The sequence below is a fragment of the Suricata suricatta genome, chromosome 3 (genome assembly GCF_006229205.1).
Source record: "Suricata suricatta isolate VVHF042 chromosome 3, meerkat_22Aug2017_6uvM2_HiC, whole genome shotgun sequence".
NCBI lineage: Eukaryota > Metazoa > Chordata > Mammalia > Carnivora > Herpestidae > Suricata > Suricata suricatta.
Window position 1 is genome coordinate 171,510,950 of NC_043702.1, and position 22,594 is coordinate 171,533,543.

At 46.5% G+C, this 22,594-nt stretch overlaps 1 protein-coding gene across 1 annotated transcript; it reads right to left on the bottom strand.

The window, feature by feature from the left end:
- Positions 1-177: 177 nt before the first annotated feature.
- APCS (amyloid P component, serum) lies at positions 178-1,569 on the bottom strand. The gene is given in 3 exon segments (XM_029933424.1): positions 178-912; positions 1,024-1,097; positions 1,493-1,569. Coding segments are annotated over 3 exon segments (759 nt in total). The 3' UTR covers positions 178-304.
- Positions 1,570-22,594: the final 21,025 nt, after the last annotated feature.

A 22,594-nucleotide genomic window follows, 5' to 3' on the forward strand; every position in this document is an offset into this window, starting at 1 on the left:
TGTGACGCATCCTTTAGCTACAGGTGCCCCCCTCCCCCACTCCACATGCTGATGTACTGGATAATAATGCACTGACTTCCGAATAAGTGGATCGAGGAAAAAGTGCTGGAGATGACAACAAACGACGACAAGGACCCCACAGCTGTAGGCGGCACAGTGCAGCACACTGGTTTTTTTTTTTTTTTTTTTTACTGGGCAGCGTGCAGACAGGAAACTGAAAAAGGCAGGGGCTACCGGAACGGGTTCTCACACATGGTCGCCTCGGAGCGACTTCCTCAGCGTCGGCGCTCTTGTGGCCTTGAGCTCAGCTCCACACCAGGGGCTTGACAATGACATACCCTTTGATCTCGTAGGTCAGCGCGCGCCAGTCCAGGACGTTGGCAGGGAGGTAGGAGCCCTGCCACACTGATCGGATCTGCTCTGGGGACAGCACGGAGTCCCACATGTACAGGTCCCCCAGCTCTCCCACGAAGGACTGGGACTTCTAAAAACTCCCCCCGTAGGAATCCTGCTCCTGCCCCAGGACTATTTTGGGGTGACCTTGTACCACATAACCCTGCTTCAGGCCCTTTTTCACCAGCGGCTTCCAGTTGACCCAGAACTCTGCTATGCCGGTGGAGGACTCCCAGCTGGTACAGATGTGCACAGGACTGGGGACCGTCTCCATCGCCACGAAGGTGACTTTGGTTCTTCTGATGTACAGGATGTAATTCCCAACTTCATTTGTGAAGATCAGGAGCTCATTTTCCTTGCTCGGGGTGTTGTAGGAGAAGAGGCTGTAGGCACGGGGCAGGTCGCTGTAGGCTCGGAAGCACAAGGTGAAGTTCTTCAGAGGACTCTCCAGCTTTGGGGTCAAGGTCACATGGTGAGTAGAAGATTCTTGAGGGAATACAAACACCTTCCCACTGAGGTCTGCAGTTGGGAGGAGGGGAGAAAGATGACCTTCACCATGCGCACAGGGAGAAGATGACCTACCCACCCCCTCTGTCATCTTGTGCTCCCAGGGCACCCTGACCACCCTACCTGTCTGAGCAAAGGCTCCCAGGTAGAGCAGAGACCCAAAGCAGCAGCTTGTCCATGCTCGGCCTGGGGCTGTGCTAGCAGCAGAGTGACCAGGCTGAGGGTACAGAAGGCCCCGGGCTTGTACCCAACCCCCCAGCTTCCGAGGCTCACCTTTTAGACCTGAGGCTCTCCAGGGTTTATATGCACGGATTTTCTAGCCTACCCCCAGGGTCAACAGTAGAGCCGCTGAGGGAAGGAGAGGAGGCCCTGCCAGGAAGTCACTGGGGTTTTATTAGGTACAGGGACTGCCAGGAAGCCACCCCCATGACCTACCTGGTTCCCGGCAGGAGGAGGGGCCCAGTCAGCCTGTGGAGGTGTGGGCTTACCCCTGTTCTCTCTGGGGGCCTCTGCCGGGACCTCCTGAGCTCTGGCCTCCTTGCCTGTGTGTGAGGCCCCTTTCCATACTTCTGTAACATGGGCTTCTACTCACCCAATATCCTGGGATCCTGCTTTCTGCAGATTTGGAAGAGTCTCTTCAGCTTTGATCAACTCAACATTGAGCAACATTGGTCCATGCCCTTGGTAAGAGACAGGAGAATTAGAGGGTGCACTTTGTCTCCCCGAAGCTTCTATCACTTTGCTCTTAGTGTGGTGGTGTTTCCTTCTGCTGGATTTTCCCATTGCTCGTTAGGGGCGATCTGTCTGCAGAGGTGTTTGAAAAGCACTCCATTTCCTTCTTCGAGTCCCTGGCATGGAGAGCGTATTCACATTAATTTTTGGTGAGAGCCTGATTCATGAGTTACTTGCATTTATTTATGAATTCCCAAGCCCGACACGAGGTGTTGGGGACTCAGTGGTGACCTACCGTGACATCATGCCAGTGTGACCTCTGTCTCCATTCCCTCTGCTACTACTAAAAATGCCAAGAATTCTCTTTCTCAACTACTCTTGGAATTATCTTTCTACTTCTTGGCACTTCCCATTCGCGAACTTTTTCTAGACTAGATCCCAGTTTGTAAAGCCTTACCTGGTCTGTTGCACAGTAAGGGTCCCCGATGGAGTTGGGATTGTCTTCTTTTTTTCCTTAATGTTTGTTTATTTTAGAGAGCGTGCAAGCAGGGGACAGAGGATCTGAAGCGGGCCTCCGTGCTGATAGCACAGAGTCCGAGGTGGGGCTCAAACTCATGAACCATGAGGACACTTAATTACCTGAGCCTCGCGGGGGGGCCCCCACCTTGTTGCCTCTGAATTAAATACAGGTCCTTCAGCGTGGAAGCCAGTGCCATCCATGCTCTGCTCCAGCCTCGCCATCAAATCCCACCCTTCCCTCCTTGCTGTTTCTTGGGCTCGGCTTTCCCGACTTCTTTCTTCCTGGTCCTTGCCTCCGTCTGTCTCCTCTGTCTGTTTTACACAATTCTGACCTTCTTCACAATCTCAAAAGGCTATTCTGATGTCTCAATTAGACGTGATTTTCACCTTTGACTCCCCATGAGGTTAAGATCAAAGACTGGAATGGAATATACATGTGGCTGGCTATCCTGAGTCACTAAGCCTCTGTGAACCTTGGTTTCCTTTTCAGAAAATCCCCTCCGTGTTTCTGTGAGGCTAAATGAGATAAGATAATATGTGCAAAGTGCACAGCAGTGTCTGGAGGGTCTTATTTTCAATCATTTTATGGACATTACCGTTGTCTATGTCCTATTACAGATAAAGAGTGTATTTATCTCTTATCCTTTCTTGATTGAAGCTGAGCACAAGGGCTTATTCATTTTTAGGGGGGCCCATTTGATTTAATTACTCTTGCACATGAAAAGAGCCTGGTGTATATTTGTGGCATCAAAGGATTCAAAGAGGGTGAGCGCTTTTTACATAAAACAGCAGCAATAAAAAGGAGACTCCAGTTGAGTGGCAGGAGTAGGTCATGCTGGAAGTAACCTACCTCTGCCAGGAGCCCAGGTGCTGTGTGGTTCTCCTTCCCACGTGTTCATGAGTCCCATAGAAGTTGAGAGAATACAGGGCTCACCGACTCCTAGTGTCTGTCATAAATGATCGGTCCATTCATCACCAGTGGCTTAAAGATCAATGTGGAAGAGAATCTTCTCTCTGGGGCATGAGACTGTGGAGCTGGCCTAAGGTGGGGCGGTGAGTGGTCCTGGGGAGGTCAGCCATAATGGAGTTTATAGTGCTGTTAGGGCTGAGCACCAGGATTATAAACTGTGTTCAGACACAGAGCTGGCCCGGCTGGAAAGGAGGTCTCCTAGTAAATGGGAAAAGGTGGGGGCAGAGGGGCTGATTCTCCTTTTCAGTTTCCTTCTCTGGAATAGATTTCTTAGCCCTTGGCAGAGAAAAGTTGGAGCTTCAGGAGTTCTCAAATTGGACACGGGATTTTTCTCGGCACAGAAAAGGAAGGCTCTGATGTCAGAATATAGGAAAATGAATCCTAGGTCTTCAGAACTGGGTGGAGTTCTCCAGGTGAGCCCTCCCTGTGGTGGCCGAGAGGATTCTGGGTGGCTCGGGAAGGGTTGGGGCTCGTGGAGGAAAGATGGCCGTATGTTGATGTTGAGTAGTGGGGCCACTGGGGTGTCTCAAGTAGACTTGTTCGGGTTACATCTGTGGGTCAGCAGTAAAGTTTGCCTAAGGGGGCATGGGGGAAGAGGGCAGTGCCAGGGAAGGGTGTGGCATGAGCTCAGAGCTGGAGAAAGGCAGGGGTGTGAGAATGGAGCATCATCTGAGGAACTGAATGCTTGAGACCCTTTCCAAGTCCTTGGGTGTTTAGGGAAGACCTTAAGTCACAGTAACCATTGGGAAAGACTGGCTAGGGAGAGATGATGGAGAACATGAGCTAGACCAGCATTTTGGTGCTACTAACGGATTGTTTGCCATATGTTCTGTTAGCCGTGAGGAAACCTAAAAACACATCCGTAAGCACTGGAAAGACCATGGAGACATTAAGGCTAACTTGGCATTATTACCCTCATATCTGGTTGTGTCAAGTCAAAGACAGTAAGCTTAGCCTGATGGCAGCATCTTACAATTTTTTTTAAGATTTGATTTTCTTCAGGAATCTCATTACCCAGCATGGAGTTCGCACTCACAACCTCAAGACCAAGGATCGCAGACTCCACTGACTGTGCCAGCCAGGCACAGATGAGATTTTTTAGCAGATAACAGAGAACACAGAATCTGATTTTTCCCCAAAGTTATGGTTGTGTATGTTTTAGACAACCATGGTGTTTATGGTGTAGAGTTGAGAGGAGGGAGCTCTTGGAGGAGGTTGTGGTGAGAGGGGAATCTGTTCACGGTGATGCTGAATTTGAAACGATAGTAGGATTTACACCTAGAAAAGGCCAGCGGGGAATTTGTGATATGTGTATGCCACCTTGGGATTAAAAATACACGTTTCACAGATGAACATAGGGGAAGGGAAGGAAAAAGAAAGGGAAGCAAACCAGAAGAGACTCTTCAATACAGAGAACAAACTGAGGGTTGCTGGAGGGGAGGTGGGTGGGGGCTGGGCTAGCTGGGTGATGGGTATTAAGGAGGACACTTGTTGGGATGAGCACTGGGGGTTCTAGGTAGGTGATGAATCACCAGGTTCTACTCCTGACACCAATAGTACACAGTAGGTTCACTGAAATTTGAATTTAAATAAATAAATATAAGCTTCAGAAGAAACTAATAAATGGAGACAAATGGAGTGTCTCCTCCAGTAGAGAAGAGAAGATGAAATGTCAGAGGGCCCGGCACCGACTGGAGGGAACATTTGCATTCACGGGGTTGGAGGCAAGGGAAGAAGAGGGAGGGAGATGACCATGCTTGGCAGAGAGAAGGGTAGTGTGTACAGTGTCATGGAAACCAAGTTAGCGTGGTTCCTGGAGAAGCCGGCAGGCTGTGTCCAGTGGCATTCAGTGCATCAGCAAGATCTAAGTGGAAAGGATGCTGGATTTAGCAAGAAAACCTTCCTCGGTGACCTTTGGAAGAACAGCTTCCTTACAGTGAACATGGCAGAAACCAAGTTGCAGAGGATGACGGAGAAGGGAGGAAGTGTCCTTTCTGACGTCCAGCCGTTCTGACAAGGAACAGAAGGCAAGGAGCAGGATTGCTGTAGGGACTCTGGAGCCATTGTGATTTTCTACACAGATTTTAGATTCTGTTCTTGACCAAGGCCACTGTATCTCTGCTTCGCACCCTGTAACATTTTCCCCAATGACAGAGGAGAATGAACATCCACCTGAGATCACCACTGACCTTTCTACCGAAGAGCTATTTCAGACTCTAAATGCCAGACTACCATCTGCTGGCCGGCTCCCAGTTCTCCTCCCCATGCTGGCAAGGTCCCAAGGATGCCTCTGTCCAGGAGTCTGGACACCGTGGAGTCTGGCCTTGATCTCCCTTCTGTTCCAGGTTGGGTTTGTCTTTAAAAGACAGTCCCTGGCACCTCTGTCCTCTTTTGGGTTCAGTCCTATATCTGGACCACATGAGGGTTCCACCGAAAGCCCCCTCTAGGCGGTCACTGGCTTAACTTACCGTGTTCTTGCTGGGTGGTCCCTGCGCAAGAGCAGCCTCTGTGGGAGGAGATGCAAACGGAAGAGGAAGTACAGTGGCGGGGACGTGGGGTCATGGCGCAGAGCCTGGAGAGCCATCCCTTCTCTGTACGGGAAGGGGCTTCCCCGTCTTGGGAGGCAGAGTGCTGATGTGGACAAAGCAGGGGCACCTCCTGGCTCTGGCGGGGCATCAGGAAGAGGCCTTGGCTGGAGTCTTTGTGTCTCACTCTTGCCCTCTCATCTTCCCTGATGCCGTTTCTGCCCACAACCCAGATCCACATCCGAACAAGACTTTTCTCATTTTGACCCCTTCCGTTCCTATCTCTCAAACCACAGGATCTAGGGGAGAGGCATTAGGGAAGTTGGGGGCCCCTCCTGTGGGACGTGGCCAGCGTGGTGAGTGCCTGTCTGTCTCCCACAGGCAGTGCCATCTTCAGCTCCCCCTGCGTTGGCCATGGGCTGCTTCCAGGGTGCTGGCCAGTTCAGAGACTTACATGCCAGTCATCGTTCCACAGGGCCCTCTGGTGTTGTCTTAGAACCAGCAGGTCGTCTGGTTCTTTGTCATCTTGACCCCCATTTTTAGCTCAAAATCCCTAGGTACGGTCTTTCTGCCCCCCACTCCCAACCTCAAACAGCTTGCTTTATTCTCTCGATGCTGAATAGGGCTGGGGGTGGGCAGCCTGTGTGCCTCTGGCCTGAAGCTGTCTGAGCTGGAGATGGCCCACACATAGAGTGGGGCACAGAGCATCTTGTCCTTGGTCAGCCCGGCTGGCCGGGCCTGCCTCTTTCGAGTCTAGGCTGCTCCCTTGGCTTGGCCTGGGGCCTAGGGACAGTCTTGATGAACAGGAAGGCAGGTGTCCGGCTGGTGTGTGAGGCCTTCTGTATTGGTCTGGTCACAGCCATTGTCCAGATGCCATCCATGTGCCACTTGTACCTTGGTGACCCTGTGGTGGCCCACTTCTCCTATGATCTTCCTGGCATGAAATGCTCCTGTACGGACACTGCTGAGCCTGAAGTCGGCCATGTTTTAATCCCACACGTGTGTTAAGGTATGCTCCGACTCCGTTTACACTTCCTGCACCAACGTGCTCCTCTTCCCCCTTCCTCATGTTGAGGATTACCACCTCTCTAGGCCACCTGTGCCTGTTACCTCACTGGGGCCAGGTCCAGGATGGTGTGTCTCTGGCCTACCACAAGCCCAAGCTGATGAATTCAATAGAAGATCCACCATCTCCCAGAGACCGACAGCAGCACTGCTCTGCTGCTGGGCCCTGTTTACAGTCAGAGGTTCACGGAAGTTAAGGGTACCATGGACTTAGCTGTGGACAGAAGCCTTTCTTTACAGATTGACTCATTTCATCAGGAGACCTTTAGTCCCTGCCAGTACACCCCCCCCCCCCACCACTTACAAACGTTTCATACTTCACGAGTAGACTGAATAAAAACTATGCTGTGAGCTGCTTCCGGAACAAATCCTGCTCTGGTGCCTTAGGAAGAAGGCAGAAGCTGGGACTTCAGCTCAGGGTGCCTGCCCCCCAGGACACGCAGATGGTCTGTTCTCCTGCACGAGTGTTTGCAGTGACCTCTTAGCTCCCACTTCCCCTGGCCATTTGGTGCTGGGCTTTTGTCAGAGGCATAGCAGGCCTGGTGACAAGGACAGCGTGACTTCAGTTAAAGAATCCCAGGGACCACCTGAAACTTGCTCCACTTGTGTGATTTAGTTATAGGATCCTTCATACAGGAGTTTCAAAAAGACACGCCTTCCCATTTGTTGGCTGGAAATTACATGCCCCAAAGAGAGGCCCTTCTTTGCATGAATTCATCCCCACTGGCCACTTACTGTGTATTCAAGCAGAGTACCCTTTACTTTTGTAGGAGAAAACCAATATTGCTTTTTTTTTAAGTTTATTTATTTTGAGAATGAGAGCAAGTGGGGAAGGGGCCGGGAGAGAGGATCCCAAGCAGGCTCCGTGCCCTCAGTGCAGAGCCCGACGTGGAGCTCGAACTCACGAACCATGAGATCATGGCCTGAGCTGAGAGTCAGATGCTCAACTGACTGAGCCACCCAGGTGCTCCCAAAACCGAAGCCTTTTAAACTATGTTATTGTTGCAGCCCTGGAAACTGAGCAAAGGGGGAACCAATGGGGATCTCTTCTATTGGGACAATGTCTTCACGTAGGACTTTTCTTCTGAAAAATATATCTTGTTTCTCAAAAGCCTTTGAGAATTAATTCCGTAGCCATGGCTCAGTCTGGGCAAGTTGCTTTACTTGCTCTTTGAGGACCAACTGCAGATTTTTTTGTAAAGTAAGCCCCCCAGTGCCCACTTTCCAGGTAGGGGAGGAGCTGAGGGGTTACTTTTCTGTCACATCTTTACCTTTCAGAGTTCTTCTGATGAGCTCTTCTCTGCTCAGCTCTCCCCCTTTACCCTTGGTTGGACAGTTATGTGTTTCACGAAGAAATTCTCTTGTATTTCCTGTTGGGGGTTGCAAATACATTGGAGGAACCTCAGTAGAATTACCCATACTTGATACGCTCCTATCTTTTGGAAATGTGACTCATTATTGTTTCAGTGCCAAGATCAGTCTTTCCTTTTTCCACCTTCTGCTTTTTTGTCAGGTTTTCAACCAGAAAATTAGGATTGGTCACCATGATTGTCTCTCCCTTCAACAGATCACTGAAGGTCAAGGGTCCTGAGCATATCAGGTGCCTTCTCTTGGAATCTCCTGTCTCCCATGGGAGACTAGGTGAGCCCATAGGTGATGCCGATGTCTCTGTAAAAGGTGAAAGATTTATGCGATATGAAGAGAAACCAGAGTATAATGCCGATGTCTCTATGAAGCTCAGCACCTGATGGGCAGTCGGGCAGTCCTGAAGCTGAGGTCCCTGGGTCCTGAAGGGGTTCTCGAATGGGTTTCAGCAGACTTGTGAACCATCTGAAATTGTGCGCAAAGTTGTGTGAGTGTGGGCACGCATGCATTTTTAAATGAAATTTTCAAAGACGTCTGATCTGCCAAAGATAAAAATCTATTCACGTAGACTAGGATTTTGTAAAAACGATTTCAACTAAAGCCCACAGTGAGAAATATATTTTATGCTGCAATGGTGTATGCACGCATATGCAGCGTTATATATATCAACATTACCCTCAAACCTACGATGGCTTAAGTCAAAAAAATCACAAAATGTTTGAGAAATGACAAGTCCTGTGTGGCAGACAGGAGTGGCAGGAATGGAGTGAGAGGAGGTCTGTTGTAGAACCTCCTCCCTCCTCCTCATGGGCCTCTCCCTCCTTCACCCAGGAAACGTTAGTTATTCCTCTATCATGGAGCAACTGTATCGTGTTACAGTTCTGAGTATTTATAACCTACCGTTCCTGTCCTAAGCCAGATCGAGCCTGCAGCCTTAAGGAGCTCAGGATCTTGAAACCAACGTGAAAATCCATGGAGGAGCTGGAGAGGTGCACACCTTGAGCGGGGTGGTGGGAGGGGCCGTCGGGGGCGTTTGGTCACAGAAGAATGAGCACTCAGTTCTCCTTGGGGTGTTCCAGCAAGAGGGTGAAGCCAGAATGGAAGACTTCTGTGGACTCTTTTCCTTCCTTCTGATCCCACTGTAGCTTCGACCAGGTCCTCCCCTCCTCCCCCCACCCCCCCACCCCGCCGCCCTTTTCTCAGCCTGTAAGAAACTGGCTGGAGGAGAAAGCAGCACAATAAGCCCAGTGATGAGTCAAGTCCTGCTGAAGGGTGCAGAGCATCCTGAAGAAAAGAAGGTGTGAAGAGAGAAGAGTCTCACCAAAGGACCAGAGGACGAGCCTGGCACACAGACCAGATTCTTAGAAGACCAGAGCCAGAAGGTGTCAGACGCCCACCCAGTTTGCCACTGCCTCTGTGTGTGTGTATGTGTGTCGGGCCGGGGGGAAAGGAACTGATATTTGAAGGTCGAGAATGTGACCAGCTCTGTAGCAGGAAATCATGTCACTTAATTTCCCAAGATCACCCAGCCGTTTACAAAGAACGCTTCTTTGTTTTTTTTTTTTCTTTTTTTTTTTAACTTTTTAAATTTATTTTTGAGAGACAGCATGAGCAGGGGAGAGTCAGAGAGAGGGGGAGACACAGAATCTGAAGCAGGCTCCAGGCTCTGAGCTAGCTGTCAGCACAAAGCCCGATGCGGGGCTCGAACCCACAAACCGTGAGATCATGACCTGAGCTGAAGCCAGACGCCCAAATGACTGAGCCCCCCAGGTGCCCCTTCTTTGTTTTTTTCTAATTTGAGATTCGTATCACTTCTGCAGGCAGGATTTTTCCTGTTTAACCACTACCGCCGCCCCCCCCCCCTTCTGTTGTGGCTAGTGGTAGAACTAACTTACGAGCCACACTGTCCCAAGTTGATTGCAGGGCTTTATTTTTCTAGCCCTCCATGACAACTATGAGATGGTTGTACGCTTTGCATTTCAGGCACAGGGAGCTTGAGGGACTTGCCCTAGATCCCACAGCGGGGGAGGCGAGGGTGGGGTGGGAGGAGTCTGGGGACTGGAACTCAGGCTCTCTGAGCACATGACCTACATGCCTGAGAACAGATGGAGAGGCTCTCCACAGCTTGTAGTACATGACACGATGAGGCCTCAGACCCATAGGATGGACTCTGAGTTCCAAATACAGACTTATCCACACCCCTCATCTATCCATCCTCACAGGGTAAGGACAGAAGGTATGTCTCAGTTAACTGGGTACATCCTTTTGGGCCCAAACCTATCTCCATTCAAACACAATTTAAAGCTTTCTTGAAGGTCTTCTTCCCTTTGTCTTTGTAAACAAAGGATGCACACTTACCTGCTTCCTCAAATGTTTACTATGTCCTGAGCTCAGGAATCTGAGATTCATGGGAGGACTTGCCTCTGTGCAAAATTATCAACAGATTGCAGACCATTTTTGTGATTTTTTTTTAAAAAAAAAGCACGTTGAGATCTAACTTGTCCATAAAATGCACTGCTCGAGTATGTAACTCTGGACTTTAGTTTACTTGCGGGGCTGTTCTTGCATCACCAGAATCTAATCTTATGACCTCATCATCACCCTGAAAAAGAAACCTGTACATAGTAGCTCTCGTTCCTCATTCCTCGCAATCCCAGCCCTGGCTACCACTCTTCTGTGGATTTTTTGATAGATTTGCCCTTTCTTGAATCATCCAGTGGGTGGTCTTTTGTGTGGCTTCTTTCATTCAACACTTTCAGAGTTCATCCAGGGCTGTTGCTGTTGTCAGTATTGCACTCCTTTTAATAGCTACAGCATAATCTGTTGAATGAATACGTCACAATAATTGATCTTTGGTTAAATTGACCTTACATTTGTGGGATGATTCCCACTTGGTTGTAGTGTATCATCCTTTTTATATCGTGCTGGGATTTGTGTGCTAACAGTTTGTGGGGTTTTGCATCTCTGTTCATAAGATACTGGTCTGAGTTGGTAAAGTCGGGTGCATGTTGCAAATGGTGAAAGAAATCTTGTGTGCCTTTCACCTGGGTTTCCCCAGTCTTTACATCTTACATGATTATAGTGCAGAATCAGAATCAGGGACTTGGTTCGTAGGTACTGTGTGTGTGTGTGTGTGTGTGTGTGTGTGTGTGTGTGCGCGCGCGCGCACACATGCACGGTTTTGTCATTTTATCACCTGTATGATTCATGGACCTGTGCTCCATGGGGAAGTAGGTTCTACTTACATAAATGGACTAGAAAAAAGCTTAGGGTGGAAAGCCGCCACCAAGAGGTGAAATCACCTGAGTTTAGCAAGTGAGATAGTGTGATGGGATCACAAGTAACTTTTTATATCACCTATGGGAAATTATTTTCCATCTGGTGCCAATGTACTAATGTACTTTGATCACAAAGTCCACTTGCCCACTAGACCCTTTGCTTCTTAAACAAGTTAATGATTACTGTCTGTTTTTTCAACATTCACGTGTGTAAGATCTTGCTTTCTCCATGTTCACCATGTGGATAATATCTTGTGAGCTCATTAAGTACAGAGATGAAACTCATTTGGGGCTCTTGTCTTCTGGACATTAGCCTCTCTCATATTCAATTCCACATCTGCTCTCTTGCTGGACAAGAGAGAACTCCGGACTCATAGTCTGCGACAGTGCTGGAGAGCCCTCTACCCTTCCATTCATAATATATGCCTTAAACATCTCTGCATACAAAAAGAATCCTATTAGGCAGGATTATAATTTTTGCTTCAATGGTCAAACATAATTGGAAAACTCAAGAAGAGACGGGGAGTCAATTACAGTCACCTACATTGTTGCCTACCATGATCTTCCTTCCTTCCTAATATTCCAATGATTCTTTTATTTCCTTTCAATTTAGAGGACTTCTTTGAGCCATTCTTTTAGGGTAGATCTGCTGGTGACAGTTCATAGCTTTCCTTTTTCAGAATATGGTCTTGCTGTCTCTTTCATTCTTGAAGAACTATTTTCCCCAGATACAGAAGTCTGGCTTGGCCACTCATTTCTGTCAGCACTAGAAAAGTCTCCTCACGCCCTTCCTCCTTGCCCTCCACAGTGTCTGCAGAGAAACTTTCTCTCTGGTTTCTTTCAAATATTTTTCTTCTTTTGTTTTCAAAAGTGTATGCTGGGTCTCAGGGTGGATATTTTTTGGTTTATTCTGTTTGGGATTCTCTCAGATTGAGTCTGCAGGTTTAGGTCTTTTGACAAACTTGGGAAACTTTTGGTCCTGTGTCTTGCAGAAATTTTTAATCCTACCTTTTCCCCTCCTTCCCTAGCACTCTGACATGGCAGTAGATCTTTTCTTACAGCCTTGTTCCTCAGACTCTGTCTTCATTTGATTTTCTCTCAGTTCAGATCATAGATTTCTGTTTTTCAATTCACCAATTCTTCTCTGTTCTTTATATTCTTCTGTTGAGCTTATTCTTTGAGTGTATTTTGGTTATTTAATTCTAAATTTGTTTGGTGGTGGTTGCTTTCTTTTTTCTTCCCCTAAGAGTTTGTTGCTGAGACTTATTCGTGTGTTTTGAGCATGTTCATAACTGCTCATGGAAACATTTGTACGGTAGTTCCTTTAAAAAAGATGTGTCTGATCATTTTAACCCGTGTCATGTTGGGTTAGCATCTGTTGATTCTCAATTTCTCTCTCTTTTTTTCATTCAGCTGGAAGTCTTCTTGTGTCTTTGTATGGTGAATTTTTAAATTGAAACTTAGATATTTTGAATATTACATTGTAAGACTCTGCATCGGATTTAAAACCTGTTTCGATGGGTCACACACGAGGCTGTTCTGAAGGAAAGGAACCCCCACTTGTTCACTGTGGGTGGGGGTAGGAGTCCAGCTCCTCCGTGCAGCCTCTGTTGACAAAGCGGTGATGGGGTTGTTGTCACCGCTGGGGGAGTGGGCAGTGAGAACTAAGGCTCCACACTAGATAGACCTGAGCTGTTAGTACCTTGTAGGGAGAGGGAGGGGCATGTCTTCACTGCCTTCCAGGGGGCCTCCCCTGACACGGTAGCAAGTGGCCTAGTTCCTGCAGAATGTGGTACAATTGGGACCTTCCATTAGGGCTCCTCTGATCCTACCCTGTAGAGAGAAGTGCAGGCACCTTACAGTACTGCATGAGGCAGAAGCACAAGCTCTCTACCTGGTCTCCGGAGGCCACTGGCAGGGACTTGTCACTCACTGCAGGCAGAGAGGAAACTCCTGCTTATGCATTTGGTCTTCTTTGACGCCATTTGGGTGGAGAGTTGGGTGTTTCCTTATTGGCAAGGGTGAAGCCCAGACTCTTCACGTGGCCTTTGCTGGCAGAAGCACGTTTGGGGAGGTAGTTTTTTTCTGTGGTATTCTGTTGGAACAGAGTAGCTGTTATTGTAAAGTTTTCTGTCCTGTTAGGATACACCATTCCTGGTCTCTTGTCTAGAGGTAACAAACTTTTCTTGGGGACTTCTTGCTGCACCCATGGACTTTTTCCAGCTTCCGGTGGGGTACCTTGGAGCAAAAAGAGAGCTGAATGGACTCCCCCCCCATGCTGTTCCTCAGGTCCTGTGGCTTCTGTCTGATCTTTCTCCTCCTTTTCACCTGGTATTCATGTATATGAAACATCAGTTTACATTTCGTATATGACATCAGGGATTTTCATTGCACTTAGAAAATAGAAAAAGGTACTTCATCTTCCTGGAGGTGGAAATCTTAGGTATTGTTCTATGCAATTTCCCTTGTACTAAATGTGGAGGAGAAGTAAGATGTAATTATTCTGCCCTTTAATAGGTCCCCATCTAATTACCTTTATGGAGCAATTTTTGTCTTTATGTACGTGAATTCTATGTGGCGGTACTTCCTTTCAGCCTGAGGAACTTCCTTTTCTATTTGTTCTATGTCCAAGTCTGCCAGCAACACGTTCTGTGTCTGCTTATCCAGGAGTGTGTTTATTTTTTGCATTCAGCTTGAAAGGTAGTCTTGGTGTAAGTAGGAATCCTGGGTGACATTTTCCCCTTCAAGACTTTGGATATGCCACCCCACTACCTTCTGGCCTCTGTTATTTCAGATGAGAAGTCAGTAGTTAATCTCCTTGGGGTTCTCTTGGATGTAAGCAAATCCTTTTTCTCTTGCTGCTTTCAAGACTTTATTTGCCATCTCTGACTTTCGACATCTAGGCAGTGATGTATCTAAGCGTGAATATCCTTGTCTTTACCTTGGAATTTGTTGAGCCTCTTAACAAATGAACGGTTTTCCTCAAAGTCGAAAAATATTCATGTGTCTTCACAATTTTTTCCACTCCTCTAATCAGACCATCATGCCATACATTGGTTCACTTACTAGTTTGCTACATTTCACAGAGGTGCTCTTCATTTTTATGTATTTTCCTTATTTTATTTTTCAGGTTACATGATGTGTGTTGATCTGTCCTGAGGTTTGAAGTTCGTTGTACAAGCTCAGACCTGTGACTGAGTACCTCCCTCCCCGTTCCCAGCAGTAACTTTGTTATTTGGTAATGGAGTTGCTCAATTCTAGAAATCTGAGATGCTTTTTAGGATTTCTAAGTTTGTTTCCATTTTAAATTTGTTGAGCCGTTGCACTTTGTAATTCTTTTAAAATGCTTTTTTGGGTTCTTTTAGCATATTAATAACAGCTGCTTTGAAGTCTTTAAGTCCAACCTTTGGGACTCCGAAGTCTCTCTGCTTGCATTTTTCTCCCAATTTGTGTCACACTTATTTTAGGTCTCACCAGTTTGTGTTGAAATATTTTATAAATTATTTTTTTAAGTTTTATTTATTTACTTTGAAAGATAGTGATGATCTGGAGAGAGGCAGAGGAAGAGAGAGAGAGAGAGAGAGAGAGAGAGAGAGAGAGAGAGAGAGAGAGAGAGAGAGAGAATGAATCCCAAGAAGGCTCCATCCAACTGGTAGTGTAGAGCCCCATGCGGGTCCTGAACTCAGAGCCCTGAGATCATGATCTGAGCAGAAATCCAAAGATGGACGCTAGGTGGACTGAGCCAACCAGGTGTCGCTTGTATTGAAATATTTGGGAAAACATTTGTACCCAGTAACCCTGGGTTACTGATCCCTCTTTTCAGAACTTGTTGTTCTTACCTGTTTGCTTAACCATTTAGTGACTTGGCTGGACTAATTCTATGAAATCCACCCACCCCCACCCAGTGTGAAGCTTCTGGTATCTCTGCTCAGATATTTTCCGTTTTTTTTTTTTTTTTTTTTTGAGGGTGAACTTTTAGTGGTTACCTTTTGATCAGCACAGTTCAATGCTGAGCCAACCAATAGGTCAGACTTTGTGCTTCCTCTGGGCAGAACCTCTGTAGGATGGGGGAGGGGAGGGTGGGCATGGTTTGCTAGTCCCTGGCTGACCCAGTGGGGCAGGAGTGGGTGTGGCTTGCTTGTCCCTGGCTGATCTACCCAGAACTAACCTTGAAGCAGAGGTTGGGCCTCAGAGAGGGTGTAGCCGCTGCCATCCAACTCAGATCTCCTGTGGCAATGAGCTGAAGGGGAGATGGACCGCGCTCATGTTCCCCAGCTGCCCACTTCACCCGCAGTAGCTCTTCCACAGCACGGCTGGAGATGGTAGTGCAGGCACAGTCACAAGCCGGTCTCCCCCTCTTCGTACCAAGTCCGTTCTTGTCAAATTTCCGTAGATGCTGCTCAGTGAATGCGTCGGTGTGTTAGTAAGGCAGAGACTTAAAAACGATTCTTTGGTGATTTCCACCAGTTGAATAGGTATGCATGCAAGTGAGTGGTTTGATCGAGCTGCTCACGTTCCTATCTGAGTCCTGATGCTTACATTTTGCTTTTTTTTCTTTTATTCCATCATGATACCACCTATTTAAGTGTCAGACCCTGGGTTTGGCACTGGGGAGATAGCGAGGAGTCCCCAGCACCACTCCTTGGAAAGGTAACAATCTAATCACTCTCCCTTACAGGATGGAGTAATAGGTGCAGGAAAGGGCGTGTAACGAGGACCGCAAACACAGAGGGCGAAGGGCTTGGACGCTCCCTGGAGGTGAGCTTTGGTACAAGGAGGCAGCATTTGAACTGGGTCTGGAAAGATGAATCAAAGGCTGCTTTCTGACAGGAAGAAGGAGGTTTTGTAGACAATTGGAGGGAACAGAAAGTCAGTTGCTGTGTTCAGGAACATGCAGACGATATAGAAATTATAGAATATTTTAAGCCATGGGAAGCACTTTAGATTAAAAAATATTTCATTGAGAACATTTGACACAGACCATCGTAATACACTTAAGGTGTAGAGTGTATTATTTTGATACATTTAGATACTGTAATGTGACTGCAGTGGTAGCAACGTTACATTAGATAATCACCGGACAGTATTGTCTGCATTTGGTGTGCTGTGCATTTGATCTCTGGTTTGTTTACTGCTCTTGACAAGTCTGTACCCTTAGACACCATCCATCTTATGCCCGCCCAGCCCTCCCAACACTTTGGATTTTATCTTTGTTGCTGTAGGAGTATTTCTGAAGGGTTTTAGAGGAGGGAGATGACACGTTCACATCAGGGCCACTCACTGAGGCTGTGTCAACTCACAAGGCTCGTTCCTCAACAAAGTCTCTCCTACGTTCTTTGCTCAAGTGCTGCTTTGTTTCTAGAACGTGCCACGACTCCTCACCCCCTTTTGCTTTTAATATTCCATCTTCTCTGTAAAAATCTGGGTGAGAGACAGGGAAGGTGATTTCAGATTCATGGTTTGGGCAACCAAGTAGCCAATGGGCGGTAAAAACCAGTTCTCTCTGAGGAAGTGGCGTTTAGATGGAGATGTTTACTCGTGGAAGCAAGCTAGGGATTTCGGGAAATTTTAGAAGCAGAGGTTTCCTTGGGACTGTGATTTTCCCAAGGACAGCGCCGCATGGCACAGTAGCCGCAGCAGATCTGACAGCGTGGGGACAGGAAGGGACGAAGTAGAGCGATGTTTTCCAAAGTTCACAGCGTTTTTTGTTGCTGTCCCAGCAGTCCTCATAGGTTTGCCAGAAATTTCTGTATGTGCCAGTTGAATGTATTTTCAATTTATTTATTTTTTAAATGTTTATTTATTTTTGAGAGACAGAATGCAAGCAAAGGGGCAGAGAGAGAGAGGAGGGAGATGCAGAATCCAAAGCAGGTTCCAGGCTCCAAGCTGTCAGCACAGAGCCCAACATGGGGCTCGAACTCTCAAACTGTGAGATCATGACCTGAGCCGAAGTCAGACGCTTAACCGCCCAAGCCACCCAGGTGCCCCTGTATCTTCCAGTTTAAAAAGTTGCTAAATGGGCATCTGGGTGGCCCGGCCCGTTAAGCATCCTACTTCGGCTCAGGGCATCATCTTGCGGTTTGTGGGTTTGAGCCCTGCATCAGGCTGTGTGCTGACAGCCTGCAGGCTGCTTTGGATTCTGTCTGTGTGTCTGTCTGTGTGCCCCTCCCCCACTGGCACTCTCTCTTGCTCAAAAATAAACATTAAAAAAAAAACATTGCTAAAGAAGGACTGGGTTTCTGACTCCAGGAAACTTATTTGTGTGGCACTCACTAACCACCTGTCTCGTGGGAGAACTCTCTCTAGGCATCTCTGTGTTTTGCTTTCCAAGATGCAAAGGAGGCCTGGACACCTGGACAGAGAAAGCAGCAGTGCTAGCGAAGGGCAAGCTGTACGTAGCAGACTTACTACAAAACCCTGGTGGCGGCTATTGTGGCAATGAGGTTCTGGCTCCTGTAAACTTAGAGTATGTGTTCTTGATTGGCAAGAGGCTCTGCTTCAGAGGACCCTGGACAGTACGACGCTGCCAGCGGGGTCTCTGTCCTGTGCTTCCATTTTATGCCTCCAGAGGAAGAGGCAGAAAAGGCAATGAAAAAAATCTCCCCTGCTTCTTCATGCTGCTTGGAAGCCCTACCTGTCATTGCTGCCGCTTTCCATTGGCACGAGTCATTCTTGTGGCCATACTTCAAAGCAAGGAGGCCAGGAAATGTAATTGTGAGCTGGCCAGCTGCTTTCCAGCCCCCATGCCACACTCAGGGGAAGGGACCCTGATGCTTGGTGGACAGCTAGACGGCAGTTTCCGCCATAGGATTGATCCTATGGTCTTGGAGCAATACTGAGTTTTCTGTGCTTAGTTTTAAGAATTTATTAGAATTAATGTTTAGGAAAGTTTCATTGAACATATCTTCCACCATATGAAGTAAACTTAGCTTGTCTAGTTTCCTGGTATCAAATTCTTTTTTTTAATTTTTTTTAATGTTTGTTTATTTTTGAGGACAGAGAGAGACAGTGTGTGAGCAGGGGAGGAGCAGAGAGAGAGGGAGACACAGAATCTGAGCAGGCTCCAGGCTCCGAGCTGTCAGCACAGAGCCCAATGCGGGGCTCAAACCCATGAACTGTGAGGTCATGACCTGAGCTGAAGTCAGATGCTCAACCACCTGAGCCACCCTCGTGCCTCAGTGTAAAATTCTTGTAATGCATTGTTGATTTTGCTAATATTTTGAGGATTTTTGAATCTACATATGAGAGCTACTGTTCTCAAGTTTTCCTTTTTTGTGACATCTTTATATAATCTTGGTGTTAGCTTAATGCCCTGCCTAAAGAACAAGGGAGGGAGTATTTCCTTTTCTATTTTGTGGAAGACCTTGTAGATAATTGGTATCATTTCTTTCTTAAATATCTTGTATAATTCACCAATGAAACGTTCTAGGCCTAGTGCTTTCCTGTCTGGGAGGTTATTATTTAATTAATAAGGTGTAGGCCTATTTTTTTCTTCCTTTGTTTTGAGAGCACACATGTGAGTTGGGAAAGGGCAAAGGGAGGAGAGAGACAGAGGGAGAAGCTTAAGCAGGCTCCACGCTAAGCTCGAGCCAGATGCAGAGCTGGTCCCACTACCCTGAGATCATGACCTGAGCCCAAATCAGGTCAGATGATCAGCCAGTTGGACCACCAGGTGGCCCTACCATCCTCCCTTGAGATTCTTTATCACGTGTACTGCTTATCCCTGTTTCATTTAATTCTTTAGCTGAGGATTCTCTCTTGTTCTTTGAAGCTATTTCTCTGTCTCCACTTTGTTTGACTTTCAGTGTTTATTTATATGGATCAGGCAAACTGATACTTGCGGTGGTGAAGGCAGGGTCCTGTTCACGGTGACCCCTGTGCAGACGACGCCTGTTGGGTTTCGCTGGCTGGCCGAAGCTGTGGCTTCCATGCTAGTTCCTCTTGTAAACTGTGACTTTTATAGAGAGAATAGAGAAAAAATAATTTAAAAATAAAGGAAATGAAAAAGTAAAAACAAGACAAATCTTAAGGTAAAAAAGTGAAATGAAAACCGTAAAAAAAAAAAAACCCATAAGGGGTGCCTGGGGGGCTCAGTCGGTTAAGTGTCTGACTTTGGCTCAGGTCATGATCTCATGGTTCACGAGTTCAAGCCCCACATCGGGCTCTGTGCTGACAGCTCAGAGCCTGGAGCCTGCTTCAGATTTTGTGTCTCCCTCCCCTGCTCGTGCTCTGTCTGTCTCTCTCAAAAAACAAATAAACATTTAAAAATGTAAAGCCCCCACAAAACTGTGGCTTGTTTTCTGTGCCCCAGCACCACAGGGCAGCTGGTGTGGGCTTGCTGAGGTCACAAGCTTCCTGTGGTGCTTTGACCTGCTGGTTACGGCAACCAGACCCTGCTAATGGTCTAGGCTTTTGAGTTCGAGGGGAAGAGAGAGTTCCTGCCATTCCTTGGCCCTTTTTAACCATGCCTTTCTTTTCTGTCTTCCGGTGCACCTCGGGCTGGTGCAGGCCGGTGGGCCCTGGGCCCACTGAAGTGCAAACTCCCCGAGATGAGTGGACCCCCAGCCATTACGTATTCAGACTCAGCTGTGGTCTGGGCTTCCAAGGTGGAGTGGGCCCATGAGCCGAGTTGTTCTCCAGTCCCTCTGACCCGGAGAGCTCTCCCACCGCTCTGGCGGAGTTCTAGAGTTGTGTCTTTTATATGCTCGGTGCTCTTGCACACCATGGCTTTCCCCTGGGCCCCTGTACTGTCTCCCACTGCTGTTCCCAGTGTTGGGGTGAGGGGTGCCTGGTTTCTGCGTCTTCCCGTCTCTAACTGTTGCCTTACCATTTGTCAGCCCTCAGTTCTTCAAGAGGAAATAGCCTAGTAATACGTGCAATTTGGTGTGTTCTGTGGAAGGGGAGTTTGGAGTCTTCTTACCCACCTGTTCAGATGATCTGTTTCTCCTTGTGTCAGTTTGGGTGGATGGTGTTCTTCAAGGAATTTGTCCGTTTCTTCCACGGAACTATATTTGTGGGTACAGATTGTCTATAGTACTTATCTTCTTAGCATTTATGAGATTGATATAGTGACATTCCCTCTTTCCTAATATGGTAAAACATTGCTTTGCAAGCATAAGTCACTCAGAAAGCATGCTTGTAATCTGAAACACTTGTCTATCAAAATGAATTTCCCCATAAGAAACAATGGAAACTCAGATGATTTGTTCCACAACCTAAAATATTCATATAAAAATGAGTACAATACTGTAACATAATACAAAATAATAAAACTATAAAACAGAAAGAAAAATAAGTTAACCTGCACTTCTCTTGAAAGCCTTTGTGGCTGGTGTGAAGGAGACGAGAGAGGAGGGTTGTTGTGTAGGATGATTCCACGAATCACTGCTGTCTACTGGCTCAATGGAATCTTCTTTCTTTCTTTCTCTCTCATTGCTCTTTAAAATACTTATTGCCAAGTTAGCTATCATATAGCATATATGGTGTGCTCTTGGCCTTGGGACTAGATTCCCGTGATTCATCCAGTGTTTATCCCGAGTGCCCTCCTCAATGCCCATCACCCATTTTCACCTCCCTCCCCGCTCATCAACTCTGTTTGTTCTCTGTATTTAAGAGTGTCTTATGGTTTGCCTCTCTCTCTGTATGAAACTGTTTCTTTTCATGAAATTTTAACAAGGAACCTATCCAATGACCTAGAATTAGGCAAAGCATTCCTAGATTTACTGCTGTATGGAAAAGGAAAGACTGTCCACGGGGACTTTGAAGTGACAAAAAATACTCTCGTGCCAGTTGTGGGCTGTTTCCAACATTCTGAAACATGACTGATTTCTGCCAAATGTCGAGGCCTGAGACCAAGCATCTGGCATGGGAAATGATTGCCCACAATCCCGTGGCGGGGGGTGGGAGAGAGAAGGAGAACGAACCACCTTTGGGATCATGTGACGTTCGGCATCACATACTGCTCACATTGGAAGACATCGCTCGTTTATCAAGTTAACATGTATCAGAAACGTTTGCTCATCTTGCGGAACACTTGCAGAACAAGCTACTTGTGATCCAAGGTTTCATTGTGTTAGTAATTTTCGACTTTTTTTGTTAGCTTGGAGAGAGGCTTATCACTTTTATTGATCAAAGAACTAGCTTTTAGGTTTTATGGACTTTCTCTGTTTCAATGTTAACGATTTTATTGAGTTCTATTCTACCTTGTATTCTATCTGCTGCAGGTTTATATTGCTCTCCTTGCTCGATTCCTAAGGTAGAAGCTTGGATTACAGATTCTGGATCATCTTTTTTAATACATGCATTGAATGCTACAAATTTCCCTTGAAGTACTGCTTTTACCCTATGTTTCCAAATTTGGTCATTTGAATTTTTATTTAAAAAAATTCCCCTTGAGCATTCTTTGATTCAACTTTTTTTTTTTTTTTTTTTTAAGAAGTCTATGTCTGGGGTTTTCCCAGTGATCTCACTGACTTCCAGTTTAATTCTGTTGTGGTCCAAGAGCATACTTTGTATGACTTTTATTATTTTAAATGTGTTTTTTATGGTCCCAAATGTATTCAGTCCCTTGCGTTTGAAAAGACTATATATTCTGCTCCTGGATGAAGTAGTCTATAAATGCCAGTTACATCCAGCGGATTGATGGTGCTGGTCAGTTCAGCTATGTCCTTACTGATTTTCTGCCGGCTGGACCTGTGGGCTTACTGATGGAGGGGGGTTAATATGGGATTTGTCTTTTTATCCCTTTAGTTCTAACAGATTTGGCTGCATTTATTTTGATGCTCCGTTGTTAGGCATATACACATTAACGGCTGGTAATTCTTCGCAGAGAATCAGCTTTTCATTATTGTGTAATGCCCTCTTCATCTGGGTTAATTTTCTCTGCATTGAATTCTGCTTGTCTCCAGTTAATCAAGCTACTTCAGCTTTCTTTTGATTATTGTTAGTCGATATATTTTTCTACATCCCTTTAGTTTTAATCTATTCATAGTTGGTTTCTGGTAGACAACATATAGTTGATTGTTTTTATCAACTGTTTCTTTAATTGGTATATACAGACCATTCACATTGAAAATGATTATTGGTGTAGTTAGATTAATGTCTACCATACTGGTAAGTGTATTTTATTCATTGCATTAATTTTTTTAACGTTTTCCTCTTTTTATCCTTCATTGGTTTGGTTTTTTAAGTTTTTATTGAAACTCCACTTAACATATGATGTAATGTTACTTTCAGGTGTACAGTTTAGTGATGCGGCACTTCCTACAGCACTCGGTGCTCCTTCGTCCTCATTATGTATT